This window comes from Muscardinus avellanarius (genome assembly GCF_963383645.1).
Source record: "Muscardinus avellanarius genome assembly, chromosome: 22".
NCBI lineage: Eukaryota > Metazoa > Chordata > Mammalia > Rodentia > Gliridae > Muscardinus > Muscardinus avellanarius.
Genome location: NC_137808.1, coordinates 6,602,660 through 6,628,095, shown reverse-complemented (window position 1 = coordinate 6,628,095; position 25,436 = coordinate 6,602,660). Strand labels below are relative to the sequence as shown.

At 41.9% G+C, this 25,436-nt stretch overlaps 1 protein-coding gene across 2 annotated transcripts in view; it reads right to left on the bottom strand.

Annotated features, from left to right (window-relative positions):
* TMCC1 (transmembrane and coiled-coil domain family 1) overlaps positions 1-25,436 on the bottom strand; it is a gene marked incomplete at both ends in the record, with an annotated part of 82,001 nt that overhangs the window by 44,168 nt on the left and 12,397 nt on the right. The window contains one exon of one of the 2 annotated variants that reach the window (XM_080718032.1): positions 12,730-12,768. The exons of the other annotated variant lie outside the window; for it this stretch is intronic. Coding sequence (XP_080574158.1) covers positions 12,730-12,768 — 39 coding nt within the window. Of the gene's footprint in view, positions 1-12,729; positions 12,769-25,436 lie in introns of those variants that run through there. 2 annotated transcript variants of the gene reach the window in all.

The following is a 25,436-nucleotide window of genomic DNA, read 5'->3' as shown; positions in this document are numbered from 1 at the left end:
AAATAAAGTTTCTTATGAAGAAAAAAAAAAGCTTGGCTGCATCAAATCTGAGAAATACCTTCTTAAAATATGTACAAATCTGAATTTAATGAACAGCTGAGAATCTCAGGGGGACTAGAATAAGAAAGCAATTAAACATTCTTATCAAAGATTTCTATGGAAAAGTGTCACTGTACTCCATGACATCTGTTATGGTAAATCTGGGATAAACATTTGTTCTGTTCTATGCTTATAGACAGCATCTACAGCAAAAAATTAAAACATGAAGGGAAAAGACATAGAGTCACATTACACAAATGGCAATGTAGAGCAATGAAACCAGAATTAGAAATATTTATGAAACAATTATACTAGCTGGGTGTGGCAGCACACACCTGCAATCCCAGTAATTGGGAGGCTGAGACAGGAGGGTCACAGGTTCAAAGCCAGCCTCAGCCACTTAAAGAAGCCCTCTGCAACTTAGTGAGACCCTGTTTGCAAATAAATAGGGCTGGGGTACAGCTTGGAGGTAGAATGCCCTTGGGTTCAATCTCCAGCACCACAAAAATAATAATGATCCCAAGGGAGATGCCTGATTTTAACCTATATACCCTACAAGAAGGAGTCTTTAGAAGCACACTGTGACATCTTAACAAAACGGAACAGCTTCTAAACCACTGTTTAACACTCACACGGCACCATCTCTGAGGTGCGGCTCCCACATTTCTCTTAACTAGAGCACCTGTACCCCACACGCCAAGGCCACTCTGACCTTGAAGGCCCCACTGCCCTTGCCCGAATGGAGCCTTCTATGATTTTCCTGAGTGGAAATTTCCTTCCTCTTACCAACTTCCACAGTAAATGAGGATTTCAAATAAGGATTCATGAAGATACCTTCTTTGAGCCAGATACTCTAAAGGACATTGAGTTTCTCATAATGAATTATTCCTTCACTTTATGTTGTGGGCCAAAGAAATTTATTGTATATTCGTAACAGTGAATAAAAACTGGCAAACAAGCTAACCTGTCTGAAAAATGTTCTTTTCTGCTAAAGAAGAAAATCCTGGGCTGAGGGTGTAGCTCAATGATAACATGGCCTGGCATCTGTGAGGTACTGGGTTTGATCCTCAGGATAAGAAAGAGGGAAGGAGGGAGAGAAAGAGAGGAAAACTTGACTCATAGCTTCAAAAGTAAAGTTAAACGACAGTGAGAAGCATTCAAGAGTCCAGTTTATAAACTCTAAGAAAACCTTAAAACTCACAACCTGCTCATTATTTAAATGACTTTTTTTTTTTTTTTTTTGGGGTGGTACTGGGGTTTTTGGAAACCCTTCTCCGGGCTACACTCCCAGACCTATTTTATCTTTTATTTGGAAACAGGGTCTCTTAAACCAGCGAGGCTGGCTTCGAACCTGCGCGATCCTCCTGTCTCTGCCTCCCAAGCGTGGGGATTACAAGTGTGCGCCACCACGCCCGGCATTTATTAACATTTTTTAATTTGAGTTTTCGAAAAGACTTTCACTATTTCATAAAATTCAAATCAAAGTTTTTCTTTGCATTTTGATAGATTTGCCAACATGCAGTTGTTCTAAAAGATAACTACGTTCATAATAATTTACAATTATTATGACTACTACTCTCAACTCAAAGATGAAGTTACGAAGACAAGAAACTTCTTCAAAGTAACGGAGCTGATGGGCAATAAAAAAATTTTGAATCTAAGTTTTTCAGCTTATAAAGCCTATGCTTTTAATCATCAGAAATCTTTATTGCTCTACAAGGGAAATTCATATTTCAAAAAGTTCCAAAAGACTTACTACAAAATAATGAAGAGAGTAACATTTTTCAGAAAACATGGAATGCACTGTCACATATGAAGCAAAATTAAACTAGCCTTCAAAGTATCAGCCACAGTTGCTGAGACACTGCATTCTAGAAGGAAGATTCTATTATTCAGGTGTATGAAAATGAGGAAAGAAAAAGAGCGAAAGGGATAGAGGAAAGAGGGAAAGGAGAAAGTTTCTTAAAATTTTACACATGCATTCATATTTTCTGAAACTCACTCTTCTCTTTGGCTTGTATGACGAGATATAAAACATTTCGTGGTCATGTCCTTCAACCACTTCACATCTTCTCTTGTGAGTGTAAAGTCAGAACAATACCAAGAGCTTCTCAGTCACGGCAGTGAGGCCCAGCGCTGCCTCTGAGCCTCCATCTCTGCCAAGAGCAGCTGTGCACGTCTCGGAGCCTACTTGTTTTCACAAGAATCCTCCCCCCTTCAGAGCAAATGCCCTGATGGGAAAGGCTGTGCGACTACAGTCGTGTGTGCAGCCTCGAGGGAAATGTTGCCAAACATTCTTGATCCTAAGGGTTTTAGCCTCTCTCTCTGTTTCAGCGGCCTATCTTGCTACCAAAAGAATAGGCAGAAATCTTTAGACATAGATGGACCTTTCAATCAAACTACCTACCTACCTACTGGGGGTTGAAGCTAGGATCATTCTACCTCTAAGCTACATCCCCAGTTCTTTTATTTTTTCATTGTAAAACAGGGTCTTGCCAGATTGCTGAGATTCTCAACATTGCTCAGGGTGTCCTCAAACCTGCAATCCTCCTGTTTTAGCCATCTAACCACTGGGCGTACGCCACTATTTTTGTAATCCTTGAAAGGGAGGTAGTTTTGTAGGTGTGTATGTGTGTACATATATTCATACATGTTAGGGGCTGAACCCAGGGGCAGTCTATACCCACTCCTTTTTATATTCATTAATTCATTCATTCGTTCATTGGTACTGGGGAGTGAATCCAGAGGCATTCTACTTTTGAGCTATACCTCCAGCCCTTTTGTGTGCGTGTGTGTGTGGGGGGTACTGGGGTTGAAACCCAGGGGCATTCTACCTCTGAGCGAAACCCCCGAAACCCCCAGTCCTATTTTTTATTCTTCATTTTGAAACAGGGTCTCACTGAGTTGCAAAGGGCTACACTAAGTAGCTGAGGCTGTTCGCAAACTGCAATCCTCCTGTCTCAGCCTCCCAAATGCTAGGATTGGAAGCGTGCACCACCACACCTGGTTCCCCCAGCCTAATTTTATGTCTTATTTAAAAACAGGATCTTACTAGGTTGATGAGAGTCTCACTACTTGCTGAGGTTGTCCTCAAACCTGTGATCCTCCCATCTCAGCCTCCCAGGTACAGGGGTTACAAGTGAGCACTACCACAGTCAACTTTTATTTTTTTTCTCTAAAACTAAATTGCTGAGGCTGGCCTTCACGCCTGGGGACTTTCTTCTTTTAAGGTACTCCAGAAATCAACATGACCCTAGTACAATCACAGCAAGAAGAGGAGAGGGATTACAGTATAGTAGTATTTTTTACAGTACTCACACAACAGATAAATTTAGCCAGTCATCGTAAGAACACATGTAATCTTATTACTCAGGAGGCTGAGACATGACGATTGTCAGTTTCAGGCCCGTGAGACCCTGTTTCAAAATAAAAAATAAAACTGGGCTTGGAGATATAACTCAGGGGTAGAATATCCTGGTTCAATCCCCAGTATTAACAGAGGGAAAAAAAAAAAAGAAGAATGATTAAATTTGGATCCAGAAATTAGAAAGGCAAAAGGTGATACAGGCTGAAAGAAAAACCTGGCGCACGCTTGTAATCCCAGGGCTTGGGAGGCGGAGACAGGTGGACCAAGTGCACAGCCGCTTCAGCTACTTGGCCCTCCGTAACTTGGTGACGCCTTGTTTCAAAATAAAGAATAAAAAATAGGAGTGAGCAAAGACGCATCAATAAAAAACAGACAACTTAGTCAGGCTGAATATTAAACTCACAGATGAGGAACAAGGTTGTAAAGCTGGGCTCATTGATGCTAAGTTATAAAAGGTCTTGAACAATAAGCTGAAAAACATGAATTTCATTCTGACTACAGAAGGAGCTGTCGAAGGCTCTTCTTCTATAGCAAGAGACAGACTTTAGATAGATTGATGTGCTTTACAGGCAAAACAGATTTGTGGAAGGCTAAGTTTTCATACTTTCCAGATTCGTTGAGTGGATAGAGTTCTAGAATTAAAATCCATACCTTTTTGCCAGGCGTGGTGGCACACTTGTAATCCCTGCACTTGGGAGGCGGAGACAGGAGGATCACGCTGGTTTGGAGCCAGTCTCGCTGGCTTAAGAGACCCTGTTTCCAAATAAAAAAAAATTTTAAATAGGTCTGGGAGTGTAGCCCGGAGGTAGAAGGGCTTCCAGGAACCCCAGTACCATAAAAAAAAAAAAAAATATCCATACCTTTTAGGGCTAGGCATGGTGGTGCACCCCTGTAATCACCGTACTTGGGTGGTTGAGACAGAAGGGTCGCAGGTTCAAAGCCAGCCTCAGTATGTTAGTGAAGCTTTCAGCAACTTAGCAATACCCAGTTTCAAAATAAAAATAAATAACAATGCCTGGGGGTATAGCTCATAGGTAAAATGCCCCTGAGTTCAATCCCTAGCACCACACACATAAAATTTTAAATAATCTTTCATGTATTATATTAAATCTGTTAATAGGCCTCAATAAATACACGTACAGTGTGATATTTTTGCTCTTTGGTTTAATTAGGCCTGAGATAATTACAGAATCTCTTGGAGCCCCAAACAGTTTACCAACCTCAAACAAAACTGTTTGCTTGCCAAGAACAGTGTGTTCCCCTTTAATAATATAAGGGAAATAAAAGTTGTTTTGCAACAAAAATGCAGTGCAGATTTTATGACACATAGACAAAACGAAAAACTTAACAGTATGTCAGTAGCTGGGCATGGTGGGGCACACCTGTAATTCCAGTACTGAGGAGACTGAGACAGGAAGATGGCAGGTTCAAGGACAGACTCAGCAAGTAGTGAGACTCTCATCAACCTAGCGAGAACCTGTTTCAAAATAAAAATTAAAAATAGGGCTGGAGGTGTAGCTTAGGGGTACAATGCTCCTGGGTTCAATCCCCAGTACCACAATTTAAAAAAAAAAAAGTTAAGCTGTGCATGGTGGTGTACACCTGTAATCCCAGTACTTAGAAAGCTAAGACAGGAAGACTTAAGGTCTGAGGCCAGCCTCAGCAACTTTACAAAGCCCTTAGCAACCTAGCGAGATCGTCAGCAACTTAACAAGACCCTGATTCAAACTACAAAATAAAAGAACTGGAGGTACGGCACAGAGATAGAATGCCCGGGGTTACATCCTCAGTACCAAACACATTTTTTTCTCTCAATCTTTTCTCCTGTGTGTGTGTGTGGGGGGGGTACTGGGGGTGGAGCCCAGGGGCTTTTCTACCTCCGGGCTAAGGTCTCACTAAGTTGCTGAGAGCCTCACTAAGTACCCGAGGCTGGCTTCGAACCTGTGCGATCCTCCTGTCTCAACCTCCCAAGCACGGGGATTATAAGTGTGCCACCACACTCACCTCTTTTCTCCCTCTTTAAGTCAATGTATTAAAGATACTTCTATCTTTATTTCCATAAGAAAAGTGGGGTTTAATTATTCTTGGTTAATTTTTATCCCTAGCTGAGAGTAAAAATATAGAACACACGAGTTTTACATCCTTTCTAGATGTCAGTGTAAGGACATAAGGGGATGAGATCTAGTCTGGATTACTTTAGATGAACAACGTTGACAGAGATAAGAAGAGCTTGGAAGATGAGAAGCAGAGCCCCCAACTCTTCTCTCCTTCCCTTCTTCAGGCTCTATGTCCCTGGGGCTCTGCAGGGCCCTTGCCCTCACTGCCCCCACCCCTATGAGTCTGTGAGAGCCTGATGCCTCAGAGCTGAAGCTGTCGTGTACCCCAGTGGTTATACGGATGCAGGAGTCTAATCTTAGCCATACTGATAAGTTTCTGTTTAGCCTCAGGCTCTTTATGCCTGTTTTCAGAAGAATGAAAGAGAAAACCACAGTCTCTTAAACATGGGAGAAACCTTAAAGTTCTTTAAGAGATGAATATATCTTGCCTCTTCCACATGTGGATGACAAATGATGCCATTTAGATACAGCCATGGGAAGAATCAAGAGAGTGAGAAAGGGTCTAGAACAGAGGCTGAGGGTGGAGACATGTAAAGATGTGCAGAGAGAGCACTCAAAGAGAAAACAGAGGGAACCGGGGAAGCTCCAGGGGCTGGGTGCTACACAAGAGCGTTCTTTAGTAGAAAGGCAGCTTGGTATTTAAGTGCCTGACACGTGTCAGGAACTATGCTAGGAGTTAGGATATAATAGTAGACAAAAAAAGGAGAAAACTAGTAACTATCCAAAAAATGGTACAATCTTCTGAGTGTGACTTGGAAGCAGACTCAATTTGAATCTTAATTATTACCATTTCTAGAATTAAATGAGATCCTTTTTATAAAGTGCTGAGTACTACGTCTGCAATATAGACACCCAATAAATCACAGTTACTACATAAAGCAATCTTCCCTTTACTGATAAAAAGAAAAAGAAAAGCAACACTAAAGACACCAGCATAATAATCAGATGTAAAGTTCTCTATCCATTCAAGAATACTAAACTGAACAAAGGGATGGATTCTTTATGGGGGAACTATGGAAAGGTACCATCTCAAGGTCTCCTCCGAGATTCCACTTTAACAAATGCAGGGAAGCATTTAAGTGACTTGTAATCCCAGTACTTGGGAGGCTGAGAAAGGAGGATCACAGGTTTGCAGCCAGCTTCACCTACTTAATGAGGCCCTCTGCAACTTGGTGAGACCTCGTTTCAAAATAAAGAATAAAAAATAGGGCTAGGGGTATAGCTCAGAGGTAGAATGCCTCTGGGTTCAATTCCCAGTACTGGAAAAAAAAAAAAAAAAGTAGGTTACCAAAGCCAGCACAGTGACACATGCCTGTAACCCCACTGCTGGGGAGGCTGAGGCAGGAGGATCAAGAGATCCAGGGACAATAGGGAAAGGCCTCATTAAAAAGAAAAAAAAAAGTAGGTTGCCAGACTACTTCAGTGCTCGGCAACTTAGCTCCCAACTCCTGAGTATGACTCTAAGACACCGTAAGCTACCTTCTCCCTCAAAACAGAACACCCAGCCAGGCGTGTTTGCACACGCCTGTAAACCCAGGACTTAGAAGGAGGAGACAGCAGAACTGCAGGTTCAAGGACAGAGTCAGCAACTCAGTGAGACTCTGTTTCAAAATAAAAAATAAAGCCGGGCGTGGTGGTAATCCCCGCGCTTGGGAGGCTGAGACAGGAGGATCGCGCAGGTTCGAAGCCAGCCGGTTCGAAGCCAGCTGTGTTGGCTTAAGAGACCCTATTTCCAAATAAAAAATATAAAATAGGTCTGGGAGTGTAGCCTGGAGGTAGAAGGGTTCCATCCCCAGTGCCACCAAAAATAAAATAAAATAAAATAAAATAAAATAAAATAAAATAAAATAAAAAATAAACAAAAAATAAAAAAAATTAAAAAGGCTGGGAGTGTAGCTTGGGGAAAGAATGCCCCTGAGTTCAATCCCCAGTACCTACCTCCCAAATAGGTAAATAAACATAAAACCCTTGAGCTATTCTTATTCCAGAACATGACCTCTAGATTTTTCTAAAACTAGGCAGAAGTACACTATCACGTTCCAATTAGCTCCCATTTTCTGATAGTTTGGGGTGAGATTATATTCTTGGGTTATAAAGGGGCTTACCTTTTTTTTTAAATAAAGAACAAAAGCAAATTGAGCTGAGAAAAGAAAAAATGCCAGAATATTTCTTGTTTCAATTCTAGCTGGAAATACGAGAGAACAGCGCGCCAATGAAGGGCAGCCTTATCTCGCATGCCCTGCAATCCACTCCCAACCACGAGCCTCCTTCCCACCAGGACACAGCTCTCCATTGAGCCCTCTGCTTTGGCTGTCTGAACCCTGGCCATCAAGGCTCCAGTGAGGTCTTCTGGCCGAAGGAAAGGCATTTCCCTCACTTCCCTTTTGTTCTTTTCTCATAAACTGCTACTTCTTTTGTCCAGACCACGTGGGCAGTTTGGCTAGAGGCCTTCTGCCAACCATACATGCTTAGCAAGCAAAAAGTAAACAAGACACATTCTTCTAAACTGAAATGGATTCTGAAAATTCTCAGACAACCGTCTGTTTATGACATTAATAGACTAGGGTTTACATTAAAAATAACCAATTTAGCTGGGCGTGGTGACACACGCTTGTAATCCCAGTTCTTGGGAGGCGGAGACAGGAGGATCACAGGCTCATGGCCAGCCTCAGCAACCTCGTGAGGCCCTCTGCAACTTATGGACTGTTTCAAAATAAAAAATAAAAAGGACTGGGGTATAGCTTGGAGGTAGAATGTCCCTGAGTTCAATTCTCAGTACCACAATAAATAAATAAATAAATAAATAAATAAATAAATAAAATTAAGCCCAGAGTAAATTTTACCTTTAATAGTAAGGCTAAAAGAACATAAAATGAAGAGATAGGAATTTTAATTAACTCTGCCTGTACCATTGTTTCCTCATTGATGAAAGAAGGCTAATGCTACATTTCTCTTTTCTGCCTTCAGTTCAAGTTGGATTTCATAATTCCTATAGTACAGCATAATGTGCTAGAAGAATATTATTTTTTCAAGGAAATGCTCCCCTACCTTCTTACTAGGGACTGAATTCTGGGGCATTCTACCTCTGGCTATACTCCCAACCCTTTCAAAAAAAAATTTTTTAAGCCAAGCATGGTACATGTTTATAATCCCAGTACTTGGGAGGCTGAGAAGGGAGGATCACAGCCTCAGCAACTAGTGAGATTCAGCAACCTAGTGAGACCCTGTTTCATAACAAAAAAATAAAAAGGACTGGAGGTGTATCTCAGAGGTAGAATGTATTTCTGCTAAATCCCCAGCACCAAAACAAAACAAAAAACTGGGGGGTGGGATACTGAGGTTGAACCCAGAGGCATTCTACTTCCAAGCTACACTGCCAGCCCTATTTTATCTTTTATTTTAAAACAGAATGTCAATAGGTTGCTGAGAGTCTGGTTACTTTGCTGAGGCTGGCCTTGAACCTGTGACCCTCCTGTCTTGGCCTCCCAAGTACTGGGATTACAAGTCACCACACCTGGCTACTGTGGCAGAGTAGCCAGCACACCTAGCTACTCCTATCGATCTTGAGTAAATGATTTAACTTCTCTGAATCACAGTTTCTTTAATAATAAAAATGAAACTGATACTGCATAACTCAAAGGTCATCTGGAGAATTAAAGAAAATATTCACAGTCACAGGTTCCAGAATTTTGGGGAGGGCTCACGCAGCAAATATAGAGAAGGAAGAAAAAGCTTTCCTTAGTTAATATTTTTGAATCAATAGAAGGACCAAAGAAGAAAATAATCTAAACTGGCAAGGAAGTTTTAGACCTTTTCTGGCAGGTAACTGAGATTTGGTCAAAGAGAACAGGCGAACATCTTTCCTCAACACTGAACTTTTTCAATTCACCTGAGTCTTAAGCCTAGAGCAATCACTTGAATACTCTAGGGGAAAATGTCCAATATAAGTAAACATAACTATCAAACTTAAGATAAAAAGCATCTAAATTAGATACTATGTTTAAATTCATAACCATTTACAAATATTTTCTTTTAAAAATTCCTAACAGAATTTAAAGATGATCACACCAATATTTCTTTTTTATTAAAATAGGAAATTGCTATTAAAACTCTGAGACCAGGCTGGGGGTATGGCTTGGCACTAGAGTGCTTGCTCATTAGCATGTGTGAGGCCTTGGGTGCCATCCCAGACCCACAAGGGCAAAACAAATTCTGAGATCATTTCTAAGAATTTAGAAAACTCTATTCTTGTGGAAGACTATTTCATATTAGCAAAAATATTTGTTACTGAAGTTGGAACCACCAGAAATTGCCACTACACAACTATTTTCGATATATAAAAAAAAATTTCATTTGAGCGTTCAATGTGTGCCAGAAACATCACATACTAGGGTGTATGACGAGAGGTCTGGCAGGTCCTCTGCTCTTAGGGAGCCTGTAAATTTAGTAGAAAAGGTAGAATTTGTTTTAAATCTCTGCAAATACACTAACAACTCATTAACATAACCAGTCAGTTTCTCCTTCATATTTAAGTGTCTGACGGGCTAAAATGATTCAAAGTATTTTTTAGTTCATTACTAAACATATACAACGTCAAGAGCACTTGACATAAAAAGTTTTTTTCTTACATCTGATCCCATCCATCTTTTACAGAACCCACAAACCACATTAAAACAGAGAAGAGGGGTCTTAGAAAAGGGAATTAAATGAAGTATTTTCTTGAGTATCTTTATATAATGTACCTTTCATTTCTTTGTATTAGAGAGGATGTACAAGAGCACTTGACATAAAAAGTTTTTTTCTTACATCTGATCCCATCCATCTTTTACAGAACCCACAAACCACATTAAAACAGAGAAGAGGGGTCTTAGAAAAGGGAATTAAATGAAGTATTTTCTTGAGTATCTTTATATAATGTACCTTTCATTTCTTTGTATTAGAGAGGATGTATTCTTCCCTAAAGTATCCTTTTTTTAAGTCACAGTTACACATATTTTTTTTGTTGTTGTTTGTTTTTTTTGCGGGTCTGGGGATGGAGCCCAGGGGCACTCGACCTCTGAGCTACACCCCCTGCCCCATTTTTTACTCTTTATTTTGAAACCGGGTCTCACTGAGTTGCAGAGGGCCTCACTAAGTAGCTGAGGCTGTCCGCGAACCGTAATCTTCCCGTCTCAGCCTCCCGAATGCTGGGATTACAAGTGCGCCCACCACACCCGGTTTACACATGTGGTCTTAACTAAAAAGTATTTATGTAAAAAGTACTTGTAATCCCAGTACTTTGGAGGCTAAGAGAGAAGGATCACAGGTTCAAGGTTAGCCTTAGCAACTAGTGAGAACTTGTATCAAAATAAAAACCAAAATAGGGCTGGAGACGGTGCAGCTCAGAGGTAGTATGACCCTGGGCTCAATCCCCAATACCAAAAAAAAAAAAAAAAAAAGGTACAGTTGAACAGATAATTGGGAGAGACACACTGCATTGGCAACAAATACCTAGAATACAATTTTTTTTTTATTAAAATTGTCACTTGGCTTTTGACTATCAGATATCCTTCGTCAGGAATGTCATCGCCCTGAGACTCTCGCATAGCTTATGCTTTTGAAAGTACTACACATCTGAAAATACATGTACTAGACACCATTGAAGAAGCAACAAAAATAGTCCGCTGAGTTGTTTAGAGGAATTTTGGGGCTTCCCGGCTGCTGCCCACACCTCCAGACCTGGGACTGAGGAGGAATCTATTTCAGTACTCCTAAGAGTCTCTGTTAGGCTTAGAAGTCCAGAAAATGATCAACTTAACATGAAAACGGTGACAAGTGTTGTATTCTTCTTTGCTTCAGTGCACACAATTTATGCTGGCGTCACCTTTAGGGGGCTAAAGAGTTTTCCTTAAGATCCCAACACATTTTAGGACTTAATTCTAAGAGCCAGGGAGGTAAAGAATTACTACTGGTTTAAGTTTCTGTCTATAGGGAATGAATTATGACAGAAGTTAGCCAACAAGTGTTACATCTTTGAGACAGAGCTTTTGGGCAGGGCATGGCGCACAGATCTGTAATCTCGGTACTTCAGAGGATCAAAGGTTCAAGGCTGCCCTCAGCAACTCAATGAGACCCTGCTCTCCCCCTACCCTGCCCCCGATGGTACTGAGGATGGAACCCAGGGACGTTCTACCTCCGAGATATATCCCCAGCCCATTTTTTATTCTTATTTTTGAAGTAAGGTCTCATAAGTTGCAGAAGGCCTAAGTAACTGATGCTGGCCATGAACTTGGGATCCTCCTATCTCAGCCTCCTCCTAAGTACTGAAATGCACCCAGCTGACATCATTTCAAAATTAAGAAAAAATTAAGAGGGCCGGGAGTATAGCTCAGAGGTAGAATGCTACTGGGTTCAACCCCCAGTACCAGAAAATAAATAAATAAATAAATAAATAAATAAATAAATAAATGCAAGCTTTTAAGAACACTGTGTTCTTCCCACACTTCTTTCCACATCAAGCCCTTGGGCTAGCTACAGCAAGAGCTCGATGCTGGATCACAGAGAATGGTGAACGCCAGAGCCCATTCAAACAACCATTACCCCCGCTTTAAACAAATGCTTCATCTTTGTACTTTTTTTGAAAATCGATTTTTCTAAGTTAAAAGTGCTTTCCCCCAAAAGCTGGACAATGAAAGCTACATTTCAACCAGAATGTTGTAAGAACTGCTTCGTGAGCCTCCTGGTTAACGCACTTCTTCATTAAGTATGCAACTCTCAACACAACTCCTCGTTTTAATATTTTCCTATAGATCTTCCTCACTGAACTATTTTGTAAGTGCTTTCCCCAGTTTATTAGTGAAATTTGTAAGAAAGCCCTGATTCTATGGAACAAGAAGTCTTTCTCCTCTTGGTCTCCAAGCTGCTAGATTAATTGCTAATTAAATAAGTACTTCTGCCCTACAATTATCTCTCTTTCACCCACACTGTTCTGGAAATTCTATCTGGGGAGCAAACTACAAGTTGATCCAAATTCGCAAGTGACAGCTGCTGTTGCAGGAGCACAATCTGGGGTGACCGGTGCGTCTGTCTGTCTGTCGGATAAAAGAACAAAAGGCAGCGCTTCCTGCCAGCCCCTCCTCGGCAGAGGAAGGCAGCTTGACAGCACAGCCCGAGAGAGGGAGCCCTGGCCGCGCGAGTCCCCCACCGACACGCCAACCACTGACCCACCTTGGAGAGCTGCCTCCTGAGGCTAAAGCGCTGAACCATGGTCGCCCTGAGGATCTTCAGACAAAGCAATCCGCCAAGGGCTTTTTACAGAACAGCTTCTTGGGAGAGTCGCTGGCAGGACATTTTGAAGGCTGTCACAGAAGTGCAGAGAATTTCCCTGGGAGTCTTAGCAAACTTGGAGGCACTTCATTGTTCTGCCAGGAGATAGGGCAAAACCTCTGTGGGAAGAGGCGCGGGCGGGGCGGAATCCTGCAGCCGCGGCGCCCAATGCCAGGCTGTGCCAGCACTTCCTGTGAGTCAGCTGGAGGGGTCCAGACGCAAGGACCACCCCTTCCCTTCCCGCCCGACCACTGGGCGAGGGCGCCGGGCGCGGCGGGGGCACCTGCGTCCGCCTGGCCAGGTGGAGTGGGAGGGGCGTGGCGTGCCCCGGGAGCATCTGCCCCAGAAGGCAGAAGAAGGCAGGAGACGCTTCCTCCAGCACTCCGGCTGCGGCGGGCGGGCGCGGGGCGTGGAGCCCCACGCCGCCTCTGCCTTCACCCCAGGTAATCCTCGGGGTGAAGCGCTGGGAAGAAAGGGGGTGGGAAAGAAAAGCCAGCCCCGGACGGCACCGGCCGGCTCCCTCCCGACGGAAACTCCTCCCAGCCGGCGCAGCTGTGCGGCTTTGTCTAGCACAATGGGCCAAGCCTTTCCTCTTATTCACAGGGAGGGTCCGCCTGGAGGAATGTCAGGTGCAGAGGCAACTTGGGGAGGCACGCGGCCTCCTGAGGGAACTGCCCTCTCTTTGGAACATACTTTTTTCAAAATGCACACACAAAACAAACGGAGCAGGTGGGAGTGCCGAGCGCAGGTGGCAGGGTGTGCGGAATGACAACCCGAAGACAGGCCCCCTACTCCGCCATCACTGGCCACGCTCCGGATAAAGCTGCGTTTAATAAAGAGATGTTCCACTACATGGCTTCATCTCCGGGTTGATCCTTCCTTCTGAATGAATTTAGAAACTGATCAGGGCAGAACTTGTTGGCATAGACTATTTTCCCCTGTACAGGGCATCTCAATTGCTGGTGAGTATGACTGCCCTTTGCTGCATACTTACAGCCTTGTTGGAATGAACCTACTATGTGTGCAGTCACTTGCAAAAACGACCCTGTGAATTCTCTCTCAGTATCCTAACTCTTCAAATTAACAAAGCAGATCATCCTCTCTCTAAACCTCAGCATTAGCATGAAGAAAACAGATGGCATTACTATTTTTTTTCCTTCAAGCAAGAAAAGTGAAAATGAGTGAGAAAGATAGGTCTCTGTGCAATGGCTATTCTCCATTATGCCCCACCCCATACAGTCGGTTTCCAGTGATTAACAAATAGAATAGGATGAGCAGTGTGTGTGTGTGTGTGTGTGTGTGTGTGTGTGTGTGTGTGTGTGTGTGTGTGTTACTGAGGACTGAACCTAGGGATGTTCTACTTTTTGGCTACATCCCTTGACTTGTGTGTGTGTGGTGGGGGGGGGGGTACTGGGGGTGGAACCTAGGGGCATTCTCCCTCCAAGCAACACCCCAGCTCTATTTTTTTTATTCTTTATTTGGAAACAGGGTCTTCAATGAGCTACAAAGGGCCTCATTAAGTAGCTGAGGCTGTCTGCGAACTGTGATCCTCCTGTCTCCCCCTCTCAAATGCTGAGATTACAAGCATGCACCACCACACCCGGCTTTTATTTTTTGTTTTGAAACAGGATCTTGGCTAGGTTGCTGAGAGTCCTGCTATGTTTCGAGGCTGTTCTCAAATCTGTACTCCTCCTGTCTCAGCCTCCTAAGTACTAGGATTGCAGGTGTGTGCCAGCACGGCAGGCCAATTTTTAAAATTCATCTGAAAAATGACACAATATATTTCATACTATCTTATGAAGAGCAGAGAAAACACACCAAATTCAAACAAAATAGATGTCATGGCTAAAAAAAAGTTACTCTGAAGTTTGTCAAACTTTGACTCTTCAAATCCTTAAATAAAGTTACTGAGGGTGTAGCTCGTGCACACACACACACACACACACACAGTTCCTGGAATGACAAACATGAAATGTATAAATGAACAGTATTTTAGATACAATTCTAAATTACAATTTAGATACACTTCCACAGACCCCATCTAATGAACTCTGTTCCAGGCAGGATTACAGAGATGTACATCACTTAGCAATTTTGTGTTCTACTTTTCACCATAGGTAACAGTTCTTAGTAAAATTGAGAAACAGGAAAGCGCTTGTCTTTGACATTTGGGCCCAGATAGTAATATATTCTCTAGTCAAATTTTACTTCCAAAGTAGCAAATGGTCTTTGTGTATATTTTGAATATGTCTGAAAAAAATCTTTTAGCTTTTTCTTCATTATCATCATAGGAAAATAATATTTCCTTTGCACCAGCATATACAACCCCATATTAAAGGTAACATTAATACTCAACTTTCTGTTGGGAGATTGGAAACAGGGTTGCAGGTTCAAGTCCAGCCTAGGCTGCAACCGTGAATTCTCCTGTCTCAGTCTCCCAAGTACTGGGATTACAAGCGTGTGCCACCACACCTGGCTAGAGAGGTGGCTTAAATTTTTTATTTCAGTAGTTTTCTAAAAGATTAAGGACCTGGACATATATCTGGAATAGTGTTAATTTCTTTCTCTTATTTGCTCCTGTGGTCTAAGCCTCATCACTGGTCTAAGGTCACAGTTCAGTCTTCCTTTGTGAGAATGCTCTTTCAGAGCTTCCAGCTGTGGTTTTTAAATGGTACCAGGACAATGCAGAATTGTGAAGCTAGAGACAGTGAATGCTACACAATACAATCTGACAAGAAGGATAAAAATCTTTAAGGAGGGAGAAATAAAGACCATATTTATAGAAAAATAATACATGCTAAGCACATTCAAAATTACACAGAATTATACAGAAAGAATGATGTGTGGGGGAGGAGTGCTGGGGCCTGAACCCAGGAGCATCCTACTTCTGAGCTCACCCCCAGCCCTTTTTATTTTTCGTTTGAAACAAGGTCTCCTTAGGTTTCTGAGAGTCTCTACGTTACTGAAAGGTACCCTGAACCTGCAATTCTCCTGTCTCAGCCTTCTAGGTACTGAGATAACAGGCATGCTCTACTTCACACAGCTAAAGAATGACTTTTGATATATTCCAAGCCTTTTACACCACCTTTTACAAAGACTGTTTGGTGGCCAAATTCAATGATAGATAATTCCTTTTTTTTCCCCCAATTCTTTTTTAGGTAAATCCCACTAAAAGAGTAAAAATTAACTCTACCCAGTAAAGACAGGCTTAGATGTGAAAAGGATTATATATCTAAATGAGAAAATTCATTGTATTTGTTAATTTTATTTAGTAAAACACTAGAGCTACAATTCTCCATAATGATGAAAACAGAATATAAAACTCAAAGATATCTTGAATTTGGGTACCAACACACAAATCTCTGTACCCTAATGCAAAAGATGCTGACATAGAACCATTAGCACAAGCCACACGTGGTGGCACACACTTGTAATCCTAGTACTCAGGAAGGCTTGAGACAGGAGGACCACAGGTTCGGGGCCAGCCTCAGCTACTTAGTGAGACCCTGTTTTATTTTAAAATAAAACAATAAAGCCAGGCGTGGTGGGACGCACATCCAACTAGTATGCGAACCCAAAGCAGGCAATCTGTACCATGGCTCAAATGATCGGGCCGGGCGTGGTGGCGCACACTTGTAATCCCCGCGCTTGGGAGGCAGAGACAGGAGGATCGCGCAGGTTTGAAGCCAGCCGCGCGTGCTGGCTTAGGAGACCCTGTTTCCAAATAAAAATGTAAAAATAGGTCTGGGAGTGTAGCCCGGAGGTAGAAGGGCTTCCAGGAACCCCAGTACCACCAAAAAATAAAAAATGATCAGATCATAAAACCTTGATTTCCATTCCCACAAAGCTAAATCTTTGACAGCAGAAAATGGCCTGCATTCCCTCTTTATTCAGAGAAACTTAAGCAAGTTCACCCTATATCTTACGACCCTCTGGGAAAATATTTTTAAAAGAAAATATTAATGTCACAAGTATTTCTCTACTTAAACTGCTTCTATGTCTGGTCTAACTCACCACAATTATGTAAGGACAATGTATGACACTCAAGGAAAAAGGAAAATGGAAGAAAGCTTAGTAAAGAAATTTCTCATGCCGGGCGTGGTGACACACGCTTGGAATCCCAACACTCGGGAGGCTGAGACAGGAGGATCGCAGTTCTAGAGCAGCCTCAGCTACTTAGTGAGGCCTTCTGCAACTTAATGAGACCCTGTTTCAAAATAAAGAACAAAAACAATAGGGCTGGGGGTGTAGCCTGGTGGTAGAATGCCTCCTGGGTTCCATTCCCAGTACCAAAAAAAATTTCTCATAAATAATCCTATTTAAAATGACAAAACTGGGCCGGGCGTGGTGGCGCACGCTTGTAATCCCCACGCTTGGGAGGCAGAGACAGGAGGATCGTGCAGGTTCGAAGCCAGCCGCGCTGGCGTAAGAGACCCTGTTTCAAAAATAGAAAATAGGTCTGGGAGTGTAGCCCGGAGGTAGAAGGGCTTCCAGGAACCCCAGTACCACTAAAAAAATAAATAAATTTTAAAAAAAAATGACAAAACTGGATAGTTGTCTTTTGTTTTCATTTGCATCATTACAGAAATCAATAGCTCCAAGGAGTAGAAAACCTGAATACTGGTCTTTGGCCACCAGAATGAGGAGTTGACTACTGAAACAGGCTGCTGGAAAGTCTCTGGAGACTGAAGACAGAATCAATGTTTAAGGTATTCTAGTCAGTCATGATGGCACACATCTGTAATTCCATTACTTGGGAGGAGGAATGCATATTCAAAGCCAGCCTAAGTAAGATCTCTTAGTGAGACCCTGTTTCAACATTAAAAAAAAAAAAAAAAAAAAAAACAGATATGGTGGTGTATGCCTGTAATCCCAGTACTTGGAAAACTAAAACAGGAGGATTGCAGGTTCAAGGCCAGCCTCAACAACTTAAGTGAGACTCAGCAACCTAGTAAGACCCTGTTTCAAAACAACAACAAAATAATAATAAAAAGGGATAGGTATGGAGCCCTGAGATAGGATGCCCTAGAGTTTAATCCCCAGGACCAACACAAAAACATAAAAATAAAAAAACAAAAAGGACTAGAGTGGGGTTATAGTTCAGAAAAAGAGTGCCCCTGGGTTCAATCTCTAGTACCAAAGAAGGAAAGAAATTTTCAGAAATGGATCAAAGCTGGGCACTTGTACTCCCGTTACATGAGAAGTTGAAACAGAAGGATACCAGGTTTGAGGTCAGCCCTGGCAAGTATTGAGACTTTCATTAATCTAGTGAGACCCTATTTCAAAATAAAAATAAAGCCAGGTGTGGTGGCATATGCTTGTAAATCCCAGTACTTAAAGGCTGCGATAAGAGGACTGCAGTTCACAGCCAGCCTCAGCAACTTAGGCCCTCTGCAAGTTGGTGAGACCCTGTTTCAAAATAAGGAATTAAAAATAGGACTAGCTGGGCGTGGTGGCACACGCTTGTAATCCCAGCATTCGGGAGGATGAGACCTGAGGATCGCGGTTTGCGGACAACCTCAACTACTTAGTAAGGCCCGCTGCAACTCAGTGAGACCCGGCTTCAAAATAAAGAAAAAAAGCCAGGTGTGGTGGCGTACGCTTGTAATCCCCGCGCTTGGGAGGCAGAGACAGGAGGATCGCACAGGTTCGAAGCCAGCCTCAGCTACTTAGTGAGGCTCTCAGCAACTTAGTGACATCTTGTTTCCAAAAAATAAAATAAAATAAAAAAACAAAAGGTCTGGAGTATAGCCCAGAAGTAGAAAGCCCTGGATTCCACCCACAGTACCCCAGTACCACAAAAAAAAAAAAAAAAAAAAAAAAAAGGGCTAGGGGTATAGCTCAGAGGTAGAATGCCCCAATCCCCCAGAAAAAAAAAAAAAATATATATATATATATATATATATATAAAAACTGGGGGTGTAACTCAGAGGTACAATGCGTCATGGGTTCAATCCCCAGTAACAAGAACAAGAAAAATTTTAAATTAAAATTTAAAAAAGTTTATTTTGGTGGTGCCAGGGTTTTATCCCATGGACATTCTACCTCTGAGCTACTTCTCCAGCCCTATTTTTTATTCTTTATTTAAAAGCAGGGTCTCACTAAGTTGCAAATAACCTCAGTAAGTAGCTGAAGCTGGCCTCGAACCTGAAATCCTCCTGTCTCAGCCTCCCAAGTACTGAGATTACAAGCATGCATCACCACTCCCGGCTAAATTAAATTAAAATGTTATAAACAAAGATAAAATATGGCTGGGGGTGTGGCTTGGAGGTAGAATGCCTCTGGGTTCAATCCTCAATATAAAAAAAAAATCAGAATTAGAATTTTTTAAACTATGGCCTTTCACGTTACATATTATATATATTTTTTGAAAGAAAAGTATTGGGTGGGCATGGTGGCACACACTTGCAATCCCAGTACTGGGAGGCTGAGACAAGAGGATGGTGATTTGAGGACAGCCTCAGCTACTTAGGCCCTCTGCAACTTAGTGAGACCTTGTTTCAAAATAAAGAATAAAAGTAGGCTGGGGTGTAACTTGGCAGGTTCAACCTCCAGTACTGCAAAAGGAGATAAGAAGTAGTATAAAGTGTTCTTAACACGTCTTCTCAACAACGGACTGCCTATTGTTTTTAGAAAAACCATCTCAAGTTTTGATGATTCACAGCATTTGATACTCTCAGGTGCATTGATGCAGAAGGGCTTTTTCTTCTATACTAACAGTGAGATAGAACAAGGTATTACATAAACCAGAAAAGAAGAAAACCACCATAACACAGAAACTTAAGCTGGGACTGCGGGCACCACCTCAATGTTCAAACCAGTCTTTGCCAGGGCTTAGATTTTTCATTAAAGAAGACCATATCAAAATAGTTATCCTGGAAAAAAAAAACAACTATAAATTTGTTGCCAATTTATCTTGGCCTGTTCAGTTTCATAAAACAACTACTTTATCCCCACCCACCCACCCCCAAAAAGAAAAGGGGCATGCTAAGATTTTTGGGTTTTAAGGTAATATTAATTTGGGGGGTACTGGGGATTAAAGATGATATTAATTTGAACTTAAAAAGAAAAATTTAGACTAGCTTATTTCTAATGAAATAGTACTGAAGAATTTAACGAAACTGAAAATTACTTGGTAAATCACCTCTGATAGTAAATAATTTAATTATTCATTCTAAACTTGCTCCTAAATTCTCTCTTCCTATATTATCTCATTTTTGTTTGTATAATGAAGCAGGCAAGTGATAAAAGTACAATGATGGAATTCACTTATATATTTTTCAACACACAAGGCTATAGTCTTGCAAAAAGCATTAAAATCTTTTCCTATATAAGTGGTGGCGCATGCTTGTAATCTCAGTACGTGGGAAGCTGAGACCGAAGGACGATGGATTGAAGTGTCAGCAACACAGTGAGAACTTGTTTCAAAGCAAAAAACTAAAAGGTGGGGGGCTGAGGGTGTAGCTTGGAGGCAGACTGCCCCGCGGTTCAATCCTCCATAGCCAAAAATAAAAAAATTTCTACATGAACAAAGCTTGAAAATCTGAAACCATCAAGTGTCTAAAAACAAGACAAGATTTCTGAGCTACATTCCTTGCCCTTTTCATTTTATTTTGAGACAAGATCCAAGTTGCCAAGGCTGGCCTTTAACTTGTGACCCTCCTGCCTCAGCCTCCCAAGTAGTTGAGATAAGATTTATTTATTTGTGGTACTACGGTAGAATCCAGGGCATTCTACCTCTGAGCTACACTGCCAGCTCTATTTTATTTTTTTTTATCTGGAAACAGGGTCTCGCTAAGTTGCGGAGGGCATAATTGCGGATGCTGTCCTCGAACCTGCAATTCTCCTGTCTTAGCCTCCCAAGTACTGGGATTACAGGAGTGCCAACACACCCAGCTCCATCCTTTTTATTTCTATATTTGTTACATGACATTCATAATATGTAAAAACAATTAGACATGTATTACTTATAATTAAAGATATGAAAGACATGCTGAAAGAGGTGGGTGAGCAACCACTAATCTAAGTAGATAATGCTGTTTATTCATTTGTTTGTTTACTGATCGACTGATTGATTGTGGTGGTGGGGATTGTGGAACCCAGGGGCTTTTCTGCCTCTGGGATATACTCCCGGACTTATTTTATACTTTATTTGGAAACAGGGTCTCACTAAGTTGCTGAGAGCCTCACTCAGTAGCTGAGGCTGGCTTCGAACCTGTGCGATCCTCCTGTCTCCGCCTCCCAAGCGCGGGGATTACAAGCGTGAGCCACCACGCCCGGCTTTATTTATTTTGTTGTGTGTATCGTACGGGGGATTAATTGAATCCAGGGGTATTTTACCTCCGAGCTGTACCTCCAGTCCGATTTTATTTATTTGGAAACAGGGTCTTGCTAGGTTGCTGAGGCTGCCTGTGAACTTGTGATCCTCCTGTCTCAGCCTCCCAAGTGCTAGGAGTCCAGATATGCACGCCCACACCTAGCTCCTACTTACTAAATGAAGTTTCCTAAAAACATCTTTCCCAACCTGGTGTGATGCAGCAGGCCTGTAATTCCAGTACTTGGGAGGCTAAAATAGGAGGATCACAAGTTTGAGGACTCTCAGCAACCTAGGGAGACCCTGTTTCAAAACAAAAGGGAGATAGAATACCCAAGTTCAATTCCTAGTACCACCAAAAATAAAAAATTAAAAAATCTTTCCCTAGTTCCAGGGAATTCATTAATTCCCTAGGTCTGATAATTTATTTTTAAAAAGGTTTAGTTCAACCAAGCTGTTAACATATGACTAAGGCTCCAGCTCAAAAATCAAATACGGGAATTTTCATGTTTAAAAAAAATTAAGCTAGGCATGGAGGCACATGCCTGCAATCTCAGTGCTTAGAAGGCTCAGGAAGAAGAACTGCAGGTTCAAGGCCAACCTCAGCACCTAGCAACTTCCCAAGGCCCTCAGCATTTAACAAAACCCTGTTTCAAAATAAAAGATAAAAAGGGCTGGGGTGTAACTCAGAGGTAGAATGCCCCTGGGTTCGATTCCCTGTACACCCTCCAAAAAAACCTCAGATTCAAGACAGAAAACCAATATTCAAATGTCAAATAACTTCTAGATTACAACTTTGTGCTGCAGGATCGAATTTTTCTAAGAACTTCAAAGAAAGTGCCAATTCTTCAGAATAATGTTATTTAAAAATGTTTGAACTTTAAGAAGATCATGAAGTCACTGCCTTAAAAATAACGTTGGAAGCTGGCTGTGGTGGTGGCACAGGCTTGCAATCCCAGTCCTTGGGAGGCTGAGAAAGGAGGATCACAGATTCAAGGTCAGTCTCAGCAACTTAGTAATGCCCCGTGCAACTTAGATGGTTTGAAAAATAAAATAGGGCTGGGGATGTAGCTCAGATGTAGTACATCCCAAGTTCAATCCCTAGTGTCTGTCTGTCTCTCTCTCCTTCCCTCCCTCCTTTGAATTTCATAGACCATCAGATAGACATTAAAAATGGTTTTATAAAAATAGATATAAAAATATTTTATAGATAGAATGCCCCTGGGTTCAATCCCCAGTATCAAGAAATTAAAAATAAAATGAAAAAATGAACAAAGCATATATTACTTTAAAATTTAGGAGAGTAATAGCTCAGCTTTTGTTAGCACTGTGACCAGATCTGGGAAATGCATTCTGTTCAGGAGACCACAAATTAAGAATATTGAAACACTAGGAGAGAGTTGACAAACCAATCAAATGACTGTGTGACAGAATAGCCCAGGGCTCGCTCCAGCAGCACAGGTACTGAAGTGGGAGTGCAGACAGTATGAGCGTGGCCCTACAAGGACAAGGAGAATCTGTGAAGCATTACATATTTTTCATAGATACCTGGATTTGGTGAACTGTTGAAGCCATAATTTTTTTTTTTTTTTTTTTTTTTTTTTGTGGTACTGGGGATGGAACCCAGGGGCCTTCCTACCTCCAGGCTACACTCCCAAACCTATTTTATATTTTTTATTTGGAAACAGGGTCTCTTAAGCCAGCAAGGCTGGCTTCGAACTTGCGCGATCCTCCTGTCTCCGCCTCCCAAGCACGGGGATTACAAGCGTGCGCCACCACGCCCAGCTGAAGCCATGAATTTAAACCTAACTGTGGAGTTTTCTGGTGGAACCCAGGAAAGCTTCAAATACACTTAGAGTCGCAAAGAATGTCAGCATCTCCTAAGAGATATTTCAGCAAGTCTTCTCCTTGAGCCGGTCTATCCCAGGTCTTGACGGTGGCTACTAGATTATTCTTGGTAAGGCCCATAGCAGCAGAGTAGTAGTCAGAAGCATGACGTCTGAAGCTAGAAAGACTGGGTTCTAACATCCAGTATAAATTTCTTACCAACTGTGAGAACGTGTCAAATCATTTCAATCTCGTTTCAATTCTAAATAAACAGCAATACTTAACATTTTTTTTGTTTGTTTTTTGCAATTAGGATTCATTCCTACATCCCTAGAACTTAAAAGTGTCTGGATCAATAAATATTAGTGGAGCTTAAAAAAAAAAAAAAACGGACTATGTATACCTAGCCTTGAAAAGGGACTATTTACCAGAGACTCTGAGAAGACAACATGCACCTGAAGAGGCATTACATATTGTGTGTGTGTGAGTGTATTTACTGGAAACTGAACCCAAGGGCATTCTACCTCTGTCAACACCCCCAGTCCTATTTTGTCTTTTGTTCTGAAACAGGTCTCACTCGGTTGCCGAGTCTTGCTCCTTGCTGCGGAGCTCTGAGCCTGCGACCCTCCTGTCTCAGCCTTCCCAGTACTGGCAGCAATTCCAGTACCACCTTGCCTGGCAGGCATAGCATACTTATGTGGAGACTAAGGAACTCGGCTGAGCTTCATATGCTTGTTAGATCTAACAGACACACAAACAGAACAGGCTGCCTTGGGAGAGGACTGTCACAGAGCTGAGGAAGGTGAGGAAGTCTCTCTGAACCTAAGACTCTGTGTTAATGAAAGGCTCAAAGCAAAAAGTGCACCTTTCTTTTAACAGTGCTCCATTGCTCCAGGTAGGTAACAGCATACAGGGGGACAACAAAAATTAACCACTGCTACTAACAGCCAGATTGAGTGCTAGTAACAGTAAGTATGAGCAAAGAGAAATCAGGCAGCTTCCTCTTCCTCTCTGTTTACTTTGAACAGTTCCATTGTGGCACTTTGGTAGTAGACAGAGCAATGGGAAATGGATTCTTTTCTTATATTCAAGTTTCTACCGCAGGAGTTAACTATTGGAGCTGGACGTGTGATACAGTAGTAGGTACTCTGAACCTGTGATCCCAGTACTTGGGAGGCTGAGACAGGAGGATCACAGGTTCAAGGACAGCCTCAGCAACTCAGTGAGACTCTGTTTCAAAATAAAATATAAAATAGGGTTAGGTGTGTAGCTCAGATGTAGATGCCTCTGGGTTCCATCTCTGGGTACCACCAAATAAATGAATAAATAAATAATTAATTGAGCTGGGTGGCACATGTCTATAATCTCAATACTTGGAAGCCTGAGCTAGGAGCATCATAGGTTAGAGGATAGCCTCAGGAGAGTAGTGAGACTCTCACCAACCTAGTGAGACTGTTTTAAAACAAATAAATAAATAAAAAAAACTAAAATGACTGGAGGGTGTAGGTTAGAGGCAGAATGCCCTTCAATTTAATCCCTAGTACCACACACAAAAAAGAGTTAACTACTGGGCCTCAAATCTTGCTTTAACTCATAATTCATAAGGACAAACTGTTTAACTTTTTATTTTATTTATTTATTTATTTCCTTTGTGGTACTGGGGGTGGAACCCAGGGGCTTTCTACCTCCAGGCTATACTCCCAGACCTATTTTATATTTTATTTGGAAACAGAGCCTCACTAAGTAGCTGAGGCTGGCTTTGAACCTGTGTGATCCTCCAGTCTCAGCCTCCCAAGCGCAGGGATTACAAGCGTGCGCCACCACGCCCGGCCAGCTGTTTAACTTTTTTCTTGCGTTTCAGGTTACGAACTCTTTGGCAACCTAGTTCCTTCTAGGATCTTCCACATTAAGTACATGATAAAACCTATCAATATTAAGGTATCTGTGCCATGACAGAACCAGCAAAGGGCTTACACTCAGCCATGTACTGGCTCTCTGGTTTTAAGACAAGTTTAAAATTTTCCCTATGTTTTAACTACCCCCACTCAGGGGAGGGAAAAAGAGGCTATCAGACTTGAAAGCATGCTTGCAAAGAATACCAGCAGCAACACCGAAGAGAGACCCCATTCTTGTCCCTTTCTTGACAGAGCCAGTACGCCTCAATTCTCTTACATGATCAACAGGGTCAAGGGGCAAGAATGCTCAACGGACTGGGAGAAACCCAGGGTCTGGTCATCATGCTTACTTAGCGGTATGACTGTGGGCAGGTCTTAGCTTCTCTGGGCCTGTACAATGAAGGCTTGATTAGGATTATCCCTAAGACTTAGTACTCTGAGTTGTTGTTAGGCGTTTGGAAAAGGGCCAGTGTTTTGCCGACCAAAAGTCATTTGTGTTGCAAGGCACAGATGTTGTAATCCTCGGTTTTTAAATTCTTAGTTTCCTCATTATTACAATTTTGAAATCTGAG